The sequence below is a fragment of the Phycodurus eques genome, chromosome 3 (genome assembly GCF_024500275.1).
Source record: "Phycodurus eques isolate BA_2022a chromosome 3, UOR_Pequ_1.1, whole genome shotgun sequence".
NCBI lineage: Eukaryota > Metazoa > Chordata > Actinopteri > Syngnathiformes > Syngnathidae > Phycodurus > Phycodurus eques.
The window spans coordinates 22447408-22460197 of NC_084527.1; the positions used below are offsets into that span (position 1 = coordinate 22447408).

At 40.2% G+C, this 12790-nt stretch overlaps 1 protein-coding gene across 1 annotated transcript in view; it reads left to right on the top strand.

Annotated features, from left to right (window-relative positions):
* The window catches only part of slc39a14 (solute carrier family 39 member 14), a 31523-nt gene that overhangs the window by 15865 nt on the left and 2868 nt on the right, over window positions 1-12790 (top strand). The window contains 5 exon segments of the mRNA XM_061672711.1: window positions 4447-4616; window positions 6701-6823; window positions 9215-9385; window positions 10193-10430; window positions 11320-11504. Coding sequence (XP_061528695.1) covers window positions 4447-4616; window positions 6701-6823; window positions 9215-9385; window positions 10193-10430; window positions 11320-11504 — 887 coding nt within the window.

Consider the following 12790-nt stretch of genomic DNA (forward strand, 5'->3'; position numbering starts at 1 on the left):
CAGTCTCACACTGGAAAATCGGGGGGGTCTCTTTGTCTTACATGTTATTTGTTGCAGAAATTCTCCTCATCTAACTCTTTTTACAGGCTCTAACTTAAATAAACCAGTATAGTTTGTGTTGACAATTCAATGCCTTTATGCAATCACACCCTGCCCCCTTCCCCAGTCTGGGGCTTTTCTTTCCTGAGCGTGTCTGTGGTCAATGTCTTCGCCCTCACCGGAGTCTTCATGGTGCCCGTGATGAAGACGCGCCACATGAAGCATATCTTCACCTTTTCCATCGCGCTTGCCATCGGCACGCTGTACTCCACTGCCGTCCTGCAGCTGCTGCCGGAGGTTTGACTCTCTAACCCCTCGCCCATCCGCATCCCACGTCACACCACTAAATTACACAAAATGCTGGACAGCTTCACACAAAGTCACTCACCTCTCTCAGCCTTCCCTCAGGCCACGCTTTTTCCTTCCTGTCTTATTTTCCTCAGTGGTGTCTTGGTGCACGGGTATTCCCTCTTTCTCCTGCTACTGTGTCGTGTGAAAAACCACTGGGTTCTTGATTTGAGCATGAATGGAACTCTGTGTCTCTCTGCTCTTGAGTATGTAATTAAGGTTAATTCACCTCACCTTTTTGTTTACAGAGCCTAAGGTCAGAGCATGGTGCAAACAACTAAATTGACAAAAGCATCACTGTGTGTGTGCGTGTGTGTGTGTGCGTGTGTGTGTGTGTGTGTGTGTGTGTGTGTGTGTGTGTCAGTAGCCCCCTTTACACAGAGCAAAAAAAGACTGACTTCCGCATTGGGCGCTGTTTGCGCCAATCCCATTTAAGCGCTAGTGATGTCAAGTTCACCAATCAAATGACACAAGAAAGTCACATGACCTCACAAAACGTCTTCTATTGGGCTTCCCGGGCATAGGTATTAAAACTTGACAAGCCAGCTTGGCTGATCGTTGTGCCTAAGTGGTGGCCATGTTGAGAAAGTCAACAGCTTTCATGTATTGTCGTGTTTGTCTGGCACTGTCTGCCTAAATGTGGATATTTCATCTCACTTATAACTTGAGAAAACACTGTGCAGTAAATTGCATACACACACAAAGCATCAGAATTTGCACATTCACATTTTATTTTGTAATTATTTTAAAATTGAATTAATGCTGTGGTTTAAAAAAAATCAGAAATTACTCACTATTTACTCAGTACTTGAGTAATTATTTCACTGTGTACTTTTTACACTTAAGTAATTTTTTGGACGACTACTTTTTACTTTTACTTGAGTCACATTATTGTCAAGTAACAGTACTCTGACTTGAGTACAATGTTTGGCTACTCTACCCACCTCTGGAGCGGACATCCTCTATTGCTACTCTTAACGTTCAAGCAACATTTTTGCTGATCAGATCAGCCAGTATTGTATTTGTTGCGCTGGTCTTTTGTATTTTCGCTTTGATGTTATGTGGGTCACGGCCCTGGTTGCGGTCCCAGTGGAACCATGATGCACACATAACATCGGCGACAAGAGCTGATCCACTAGTACATCTTGTATTAATTAGAAAACCCACCTACAATTATCTAATTAGTTTTCGGAGGTTAATGTTAAATGTATTAAGCAACAGAGGGATTTTAGGGATTATGTCTCAACACAGAATGAACAAAATTCAGAAATGGCCAATAAAAACAGAAAAATATTGTACTTATTTTCCTGGATGGCAATAGTGAAAAATGAACTGAAACAGACTGATTTTAGTCAATTATTTTCCAGAATGAGTGCTTAAATAGGAGGATGCTATTCATGTGGCACAGCTTGAAGCAGGCAAGTTGAAGGCCAAAACAAAAAAGCAAAGAAATTAGGCAAATTTAATTTTAATCTTAAATTTGTACATCACCATGAACTTGAGCGGTGTAAATAAGTTTTTCTGCATTATTTTTTTTTGCTTTATTGTACTCTTCAGTCTTCCAAATTGCTTAGTTTATGTTAAAATTAAAAAAAGTCTCTGCAGGGGCCCAACAATGTTTTTTTGTCACCTTTTTCATGCCTTTGTTGTTTGCATGTCTGTATATATGATTGATTGATGCTTTGGTCTGGTGGCCTCGCCGCTAGCAGTGGCTAACTGCAAATGCTACGTGTGGTGGCAGCAGTGACTGACAGATTGTGCTTTCCATCTAATCACTTGAGTGGTACTACTTCAAATGAATAAACACATTTTTTAGTGCGCTGATATACCTTTCACATCGGCTAGTTAATAGCGTTGTTCAATGTTGCTTTAGAGACACCGCCACACAATCGACGTCGGGAACTCCTTGTTAGGACAGTTGAGTCGCACGGGGAGTCTCTATTTCACTACAGGGCGGCGGGCCTTTACTCCCACAACTTTCAAATGGAAGTGGAGCAGGAAAAGAACTGCTCTGATTGGCTGTTATCACGCACATTGCCACCATGGTAGATTAAGGAAATATGCACACAGCTGATCACCGAGCTCGCTATCATGGTATTCCAATTACAGTGCTAAAATGTATTATTTATTAAATGTTTGGGTAAATAACTTTATTCAATTTAACACAATCTGTTATATTTTTCAACGATATAGAATATTGAGTACATTTGTAAATGTAAAATAAGACAATAGAATTTTTCTAAAATCAAAATGTACTACAACACTAAACGTACTTATTTCTCTGAAAATGAGTATAGCTATTTCTCTGCTCTTCTTCACTTCATGAAGTGTAACGTCAGAGCGGAAACAAGCTGAAGTTAGCCATGCTAGTTAGCTAGTTATCTGCCTCGGTAGCGAGTCTATATTATTTATTTTAGTGCTGTCAAGCAATTAGAACAAAATAAATTAGTTCAATTACAGATCATAATTAATCAATCAATCTTTTTTTAATCTCACCTAAAATGGCCCTCAACTCAAGATAATTTCAATTAAAATGATTATATTATTGTGGCAGATCCAAAGATTGATAAATATAACCAAAACAAAAAGACTTTTATGATGTAATTTATTGTTTTTAACAGATTTAAACAGATGGAGTCCTATCCATTTACGGTACATTCCACTGCATTTCAGACTAGTGTTAAACTTTAGTTTCCACCACCAGGAGAAATACAGTATTGTTCCTTTGTCAATCTCCACATGATTAGAAAATTAAAATAAAATTATACATCACGTGCTAAATTTAATACATTCAAAACGGTAAGAACACTTTTCTAAGCAATATACAAGCACTGAAGACTGAACCTTGTTGCTTTCCTTCTGTTTCAGATATGTATAAAATATCAATTACATTGCTGTAAATTAGCACATGAAAAAAAAAAACAGTTCATCATCAAAAAGTCTTCATTAGCCTTCTGCGATGACTTGCTGCATCTTTCCTGCTAACGTTAGCTGTGCAGGCATTGGTGTGGTACCTGTGCAGGCATTAGTGTGGAACCTGCTTCGTATGGAAGCAAATCTACCATTCACAGAGAAGACTTGTTTAACACGAAAATAATCCCCCTAAAATGCCAGCAGAAGGAGGCAAAGCAGCACAAATACAAGCAGACTCTCACGGGACAATTTGCTTACCTACAGGTAAACAGTAAATAGATTAAAAAGTAGATTAACACGATTAAAAAATATAACACTAAATATGATTGTAATTAATTAATCGCAATCACTGCAATAATTTAACACCCCTAATTCACCAGTTTTAGATGAGTTTACTACCTGTAGCTGGTTGCAAACGTGTTATGGCAATATATTAACGTTACCTTGTATTTGTGAAAGAGTGATTGCTGCTGCTCTTGTAATCTTAATGGACGTATCGCCTCCTCCAGCAGCCATTTTTTCGTATCCAAATTTGCATATCGTTCCTCTACCAAGCCGCGCTACCCGAAACATTCCCAAAACAAGGGGAAAAGTAATCGGGCTTACTGACTGCTCGCACCAGCGACGAAAGGGGGAAGGGATTGTGTCAATTTGTCTGCACTGATGACCCACCTGCCCTAAAAATAAAAAATAAAACGGCTCATACCGCCGATGGAACGTTTAGTGGTTTTTAAACTGTGACTTTTAAACACCGCATTATACCTTAAAACCGGTAACCGGTCCGAGCTAGGAATTTTTTTTTTAAATGTTGTAATTTTTTTTTGTGCCCATGTCAACCCCCATTCGCTGTTTGAGATTCAGTGTGAAGGGGGCTACTGTGTGTGTGTTTAATTTTACCTTCCTTTCCTTGGTAGCAGCATAAATGAGCAGGGTTGAAACAAAATGAGAGGTCAACAAGCCTGCTGTGTCTCTGAGGATGCGAAGGTCGCTCGTTTACTTGCCCGCCGTCACTGTTCTCGTTTCCCCTCAAGGTGGTGGGTTCATCCAATTCAATCACATAAGTTACTCGACTAATGACCCCTCTGTCTCTCTCCTCTCTCGCCTTTTCCTCTCCATCTCGTCTCATCTGCTCTGGTTGCCGCTCAGTGTGGGGCTATGGATTCCTGAGTGTGACGCTCATCTCGCTGTGCTCGCTGTTGGGGGCCTGCGTGGTGCCCTTCATGAAGAAAACCTTTTACAAGCGTCTGCTACTATTCTTCATTGCGCTGGCCATCGGCACGCTGTACTCAAACGCCCTTTTCCAGCTCATCCCAGAGGTAGTTGATTACCAGAACCAACTGAGCTCTCAGCCTTCATTCAGTGCTAATCTAATAGTACAGCTAGTGGAAGAAGAGTTAGCCCCATTTCCGTCAAGGAGTACCATTTGGTATCTTTTGGTACAGTACACAAAGTTCTGATGTTTCCTCCCCCCCAAAAGAATCTGTTTCATACAGTGTTTTGGTGACAGAAAAACACAACATAAATATTCTAAAGACAAAAAAAGACACGTCACGCAGAGGGCACTTGCGTGTGAACTAGGGGTTGAATCGCTTAGTCGGCGTTTACTACTTCGCATCGGCATTTAAAGCTTGAAATCGCCTAACCGTCAATCACGTGTTTTTGATCTCTGGTCTTCCAAGTCGGCATTTTACGGAGGACTCACCCAAAAATATCAATGCGTAATCAATTAATCAACTTCGACTCAACTTTCATCACATTGTAGTCAATTACAAAAAAATCGTTAGTTGTTTAACTCTTGTGTGCAGTTTATATGTGCAATGTAATTAATGCAATGGTTATTAACTCAATCATTGCCAGCCGTTTTCAAAGCGTTTTTTTCCCCCCATATTGCCCATCTTAATAAAGGTTATCTTAGCGCCAGCCATTTTAGAGCATCTTGACTGATTTTTCAAGACCCATAGAATATTGTGTTCTGTGACAATATGAACACCCAAACTACCAAAAGAATTATTATTATTTTTTTCATCAGAAAAGTTATTCCAGTTTTTTCGTTGTTTCATAATTAGCAGTTGAACATGCACTGGTTTCTGACCAAAAAAGCGGTGAAAACATTGTGTGAAAAGAACCATGTGAAACAGAGCAGTAACTTTGACGCTTATATTTTTGCTTTTGTGACACTTCACAGTTAAAAAAAACAAACAAACAAAAAAAGCCTGAAAAAGGGATTTTGATGGTAAAATAATTTATTTACAGATACAGAAGTAAGAAATACCGTCAGTGGCATTTTTACATGGCGTTCGCCAATCATGACACATACTTTCTACACCCTACCGACACAAACACTGTTTATATCATACATATAATGTACATACTGTGTTCGAGAGTGAGATGCCTAAAATTGTCCGACCTCCGTGTTGATTTCTATTCCCCATAATCGATGTGAGAAGCATAGATTCACTGCATAATCTTTATCTTCAACTAAAAGCTGTGCTGATCTCAAATCCAAAGTGATCCAATGTCTCCAACTACAGGGATCTGTTACTCATTACAGTTGTTTACAAACCGGAATTTCACAGACAAGCTGGGCGAGACCCTATTCCATAACTGCCAGTTGAAAAAAGTCTGAATATATTCATTGGTGACAGTAAACGGTTAAATTCCAGTTGACGAGTATAAATGTCCACAGCAGGAGATGACCACCTTACACACTATTTAACAGAACGACTCAAAATAATCGACAAGTTTAAAAAGTTCACAGCATGCTCGTTCACACACAGGCACATAACTGCCTGCAATGTCATATAATACAGTCACGCCTCTCGCCAGCTATTCATTATGAACGCCATATCACACAAGATAAATAAGCAGAATGACTCAAAATGTTCCACAAATTAAACCTAAAGTCCATGTCACTCAGTGGCACGCATACATGCAACGTTGAGTGTCATGTAATTAATGCGACTGCTTCTCTCACCAATTATTAATGAAAACCTCCAACTTGCACAAAAGAACGAAACAGCACGGCCAGAAATAATTCTCAAATTCAGGAAAGTTGCAGTAATCCATCTTTTTATAATAAAATGAGGGCACACCAATGCTTTTAGAGCAGTGTGAGAATAGTAGGTGGCTGCCCGGCACGGTTTGAATGGCCTGGAGTCAGTCTCACAACATACCATGACCAACTGAACTGAACTGTACTGTACCTCTTAGTGGCTTTAGACAAAATTTAGCAGGATGAATAATACTCGTTCACAGTTGTTTAAAGATAGTCACGTAGCTTTGAAAGAGTAGTGGCCGTGACAATTGTCCTACATCACACTGGAGTCACTTTAGCTTGTCACCAAATGCGTGGTGTTGGCGTGTTGACAATACGCTTTTTGTTTTTCTTTCCGTATGTCAGGCCTTTGGCTTTGATCCTATGGTCAACTTCTACGTGTCGAAGTCTGCGATGGTGTTTGGAGGCTTTTACCTCTTCTTCTTCACCGAGAAGATCCTCAAGATGCTCCTCAAGCAGAAGCACACGGTGAGTGATGTTAAGTTATATTTACTGGATAACAGTCATTTAGAGGCTGCACAAGTTGTACAGTGGTTAGCACGTCGGCCTCGCAGTTTGCAGGTTCTGGGTTCTAGTTTTGTGTTTGGCCTATGTTTCTCCGAGTACATTTTCCGTAGCGCTTGTGCTCATTAGGGTGGCAGGTGAGCCGGAGCCAATCCCAGCTAGTTTAGGGCAAGAGACAGGACACGACAATGTGAACATCTCACCTTAATACAGAGGTTGAATTAAGCGGTCTTGCACCGGGGTTTGTGAGTTAAAATTCTCATTTTACGCTTCAAAAAACACGTTGTAAAGCAAAACTGCGAATCACAGTTTCACCGCGGAGACTGTCGTGGAGACGCACGTACGCACGCAGGGGCATATATGACACATAGCATTGTTAAAATAGCTCTTTGCGACTCTTTTATCAGGTCAAATGGTTTATGTGCAAGCATTATTTTGAAGGGCATGAACTGGAACTCAGCATTTTGGCACAAAAAATAACTTCACATGACACCGGTAAAAATTAAACGCAAGAAAAAGAGTGATCAATGGAACCAAATGCTCTGTAAAACGTTGATTCCTTTACCTACCCACTGATGAAACACAAGGTTAGTGTATGTGATACTGTGAGACAACGTTTTTGTGAATTTTGTCCCAATTCATTGTGATGTAAAGTTGCTAGTTTGACCTTTTCGGTTTTAGCTCAATGTTAAGCTTCTGATGCGACTGTTTCTACTTTCTTTTCAGTATGGTGAAGTCATTTATATTTTAGTTTTGTATCTGTCATCAGCTCTTACGTTGGTTTGAAGACTAAAATAAACACTAAAACTCATCACTGCAAGAGTGCAACCCAGCGTTTAACATGTTAGCTGCCTCAATGTTGTCATAGTCATATTTTATTGTTTCACTCACCCAATTGACTTGACTGAAGTTCCGCACGCTGTATGTTGAGGCTTAGAGCGGGAGCAAGTGCGTCAGACTTCTACACATCGTGAAAGCCTCCTTTGCACAATATAATCTTAATACACGTGTTGCACTGAAGTGACTGGTCATTTATTTTAACATAGTTAACACGTTCGTTCACCGGTGCCATTGCGCACAAGCACGTCTTCGTGCGCGTTATTCTTCGTTGGTTTTCACCGCTCCTACGTTGGTTTTCACCACTTTCTTCTTCTTTGGGAGTCGGCGGACTGCAGGCTTTGAAACTTGAAACTTTTTTAATTTGAACGATTCAGGGAGAACCAGAATGTTTAATCCCGGTTCCAATTGGTTCTTAATTCTCGATGCCCAACCCTACCTTCGGGGAGTCTCTGTTAATTAAGAGTACCGTCTAATGTGTGGCTTTCTTATTATGAAGGTGACAAGTACACATAACGTTACATACAGGGTGCTTTTGCTCAATGCACTCACTGTATGACAGATATGGCCAATATACTACTATCTGATTAACTTTAAGTGGCAAACTTTGAGTGAAGTCGGTGAAAAACGTAGCAAATATGGCCAGAGAGGAATAAAAGGAAAATGAAATATTTCTCCAAACCGAGGAGGGCTTTGGTGAAGTCAGATGATGGAAAGTATTTGTTTTCTCTCACTCGAGGTTTCTTCATTTTAGTTTGAAAAATATTAACACTTCCAAAACTTGTAGTAGTAGAAAGAATATTTGTCTCATTCCGAGTCAGCTGATCATAAATGCAAAGCAATGAACGTACTACGTAATAACATAGTAATATGTCTCAAAATGCTAAAATCCTAGCTGCTTATGTGGAGATGCACAAAGGCTGTTAGTTTTTAAAAAAATTATTAATGCCTTATCTTTCATGCACAATGTGAATTTAAGAAATAAACATTTATTATATAAAAAATGAAACCAGTTAGTCATACATTATTAAGTGAAAAGTCTAATTTTATCTTTTGTTTATTATAATTGGTCTTTAACCTAGCAAAAATAGTTTATCCAAATAGTCGATTGTTCGATAGAATTTTCAGTAGGATACTCAAGTATGAAAGTATTCGATAGCTGCAACCCTAGTCAACTCCCCTGTAATATTGTCATATTTTTATTGTTTAATAAAACCCTTGCTTCGAGTCCTTGTGCGATTAGCCTGCAAAAAAATTGCTCTTCAAAATTAGAAAGTGACTCCTCAAATGAAGAAATGATAAGGAAAACTGCTCCCCAAAGAAAAAAAAATACTTCGAGCCTTGCAATAATAAGATTCTGGAACAAAGTAATCCAGGCACAGATAGAGTGTAGATGGAAGAATCCAGAATCACAGTCTAGACAAAATAATTGAGAGTCAAATTTTAAGAGTGTAAATGAAATAATCCAGATTAACGGAGGTTCTTCTCTTGTCTGATGACTGATTGTCCGCCTATCAGGGTCACGGCCACAGCCATTACTCCAGCGCTGAGCACTACTCTGCACCCGACAGAGACGTGGAGGAGGGTGAGAAGGTGCAGCAGAATGGGGAGATGAGCGGCAGCCATGCTGTGGGCAAAATGGACGCCGGTGAGGGCGAGCTCATGCTGAGGCCCTCACAGACACCGCAGGTACCGGTTCAAATTCTACAATTTGTGCTTTCTCTCAGGCTTTCCCTAGTGCAGACAAAATAATCCATTCACTCACTCCTAAAACAAATCTATAATAATCCAGTCACTGAAAAAAATAAATAAAATACAGAGTCACTTCCATAAAGAGTGTAGACAAATAATTTCGAGTCACTCATGGAAAGAGTGTACACAAAAAAAGACCAGTCACTCCTGGAACCAAATAATAAAAAATTACTCATGGAAATACTAAGGATGAAATGTTGCCTAGTCACAGCAAGTAAAATAGTAGACAAAATAATCCAGAATGACTCCTGGAAATAATGTAGACCAAATAATCCAGAGTCACTTCTAGAAAATGTGTAGAGGAAATAATCCAGGGTAATTCCTAGAAAGTGTAGGAAAAAAATAATTCAGTCACGACTAGAGTGTAGAAAAATAGATCTCAAATCCCCCTTGGAAGAAGTGTAGACAAATAATTCAGACACAAACAGGGTGGCCGGGTAGTTGAAATAATCCTGAGTGACACCCGAAGAAAGTGTAGACCAAATAGACCGGAGATTTTTTTTTTTTTTTTAAAGAATGGAGATGATATAATCCAGAGTTGCATCCATGTCGGTCCAGATCCAGGGTCATTCCTAAAAATAATCCAGTCCCTCCTAAAAAAAAAGTGAAGACAAAATAATTCAATCAGTCCTAGAAATAGTAGATCGTTATCCAGAGTCACTCATAAAGAGTTTAGACCAAACAATCAACAATCACACCACCGTCACTCTTTTTAAACTGCTTCTTTTAATCCCTCATTTTCAGGACTCGCAGAGTGTGGATGGTGGCGGGGGGCGGGCCAGCAGGAGCGCCGGCAGCTGCTATTGGCTTAAAGGAACGCCGTACTCTGACATTGGCACACTAGCCTGGATGGTCACGTTGAGTGATGGTCTGCACAACTTCATCGATGGCCTGGCCATCGGCGCCTCCTTCACTGCCTCAGTCTTTCAGGGCATCAGCACATCTGTGGCAATTTTGTGCGAGGAGTTTCCCCACGAGCTTGGTGAGTAACATTACGGATTGACCAGCGAGGATTAAGGTGGGCCATTATCTGGACTAACATTCAACCTCATGCATTTGATTAAAGCCAGTTGAGCCATGTAGCCTCAAAGAATTGCGCATGTGAGGGACCATTAACAATATCACTGCTCAGATTATTCCAAAATGGAACTACTATGTTACTGAGAAAAAAGCTCCTAATGTCTAATTTAGTAAATTAAATCTTGAATCTCAATAGAGGCAAGGAAAAATTCCCTCCAAGATAGAAACCTGGAGCAGAACATAGGCTCTGTGGGGTGACAGTCTGTCTCGGTCGGTTGGGTTGAGTTAGAGAGACAAATTTGAGGGAAGCTGGGTAGCTGGAGAGAGAAAACAAGAGAGGGATTGAGCCACCAGAAGGACAAGAGAACAATGGGCACAACAACAACCATATCTACATCAGCCGGACTTCCATGATGACTGCAATGATGACAATAATATACTGTAAATTTTAAAAACTGAGCGAAGTTCAGCTAAAATAAGAATATTTTACCAGAACAAACACAATCCGGCGATGAACTAAGGGTTGAAGATTAAGTCTACATGAGTTAGTTTATACAAAAAAACAGGCAATCTTCTTGTAAAAAGACACACTTTCAGATGCACTTTTTCAGTAGTTCAGTAGCTCCGTTTTAAAAAGATTCCATACCTCGGTCAAATCTGGGACTATTTTATCAGCAACGGTAATACTGCATACATCAAAACCCCCTGTTGTATAACAAACATTTTTCAGATGCTATTTCCAATTTGTTGATTTAGACCAGCTTTGAGCTGCATCTAAATCGGAATAGATTAAAATCACTTCATTATAACTGTTTTTGCCAATTTTGAGGCATACTCTCACCGTCCTCCAGGTGATTTTGTAATCCTGTTGAATGCTGGCATGAGCATCCAGCAGGCGCTCTTCTTCAACTTTGTGTCGGCTTGCTGCTGCTACCTGGGGATGGCCTTTGGCATCCTGGCCGGAAACAGCTTCTCCCCCAACTGGATCTTCGCCTTGGCGGGGGGGATGTTCCTCTACATTTCTCTGGCGGACATGGTCAGTACCGATTTCACAGATTTTTGTAATCATCTCTGCTCTCTGTTGATGGAACAATCCAGAGTCACTGCTATAAAAGAAATGGGGTAGACTTGACTAGATAGTCCCATCTTGAAACACTGGAGACAAAAAAATATATATACAGTCACTTCTAAAAAATGTGTAGTAGGAAATAATCCACTGTTGTTCCTAGAGAGAGAGTAGACTAAATAATCCAGTCACTCTAACAAAGTCTGAATCTGAAATTTAAAATCTAACCTTAAAAAAGGGTGTAGATGAAATAATTTATACATACCTGGAAAGAGCATAGACAAAATTGCCCAGAGATATTGTTAACTAAGATTGTCGAACAACTAATCCAGTGTCACTTCTATATAAAAAATAAAAAATTATATATATATATATATATATATATATAATCAGGAGACACACCTGAAAATGAGTGTACCGCATGTTCACGACCATAAGGCGCACTTAAAAGTCTTAAATCTTCTTAAAAAAAAATGGACGGGGTGCCTTATAATAATTATTGCGAAGCTTTTATTTTGAAGGTGATTTTCGCCTCGGGTTGGCGACCTATTACTGTAATGCCTAGTATGAACAAGATTAGGGGCGGCTGGCTTGACCGCAGTCGAAAACGGCTCCTACGAAGAGACATGCTAAAGAAGCACAGTTTAAACTGCAAGTTATCAGTTACGCGGAGGAACATGGGAATTGAGCAGCCGCGAGAGAATTCAAGATCAACGAATGGTTTGCAAGTGGAGGAAGCAGGAAAACGAGCTTCGCCAAGTCAAGAAGACGAAGCTGAGTTTCCGCGGAAACTAGGCGAGGTGGCCCGAGTTGGAAGACCAACTCGAGCAATGGATTAATGAACTCCAACCGCTGGGCATTGATGTAAACAGGGCGTTCAAAGTGAAGTTGCGAGCGGCATGGGAGCCATGGATGGCAGATGGCGAACACAGCTTTACTAAGACTAGGTGGCAGCGCCGGACGAGTTACGCCACAATTTGTGACTGGATTGTGGATGCTTGGGCTGACGTGTCTGCTTGCGCTGTTGTTTCGAACTTTCGTAAAAGCCGGCATCATTTCTGAGGAGTCGCACGGCAACGAGACTGACTCTGACAATGATGAGAGGGAAACCTGGCGTGTTTGATGGAGAACAGCTGTTCATTTCGGATACAGAACATGAGGACTTTGATGGATTTGTGGATGAGGATTGATAAAAAAATAACGTGAGTACATTGTTAAATACTTCAATAAAGTACAACCCAACTCAGTTTTGTTTC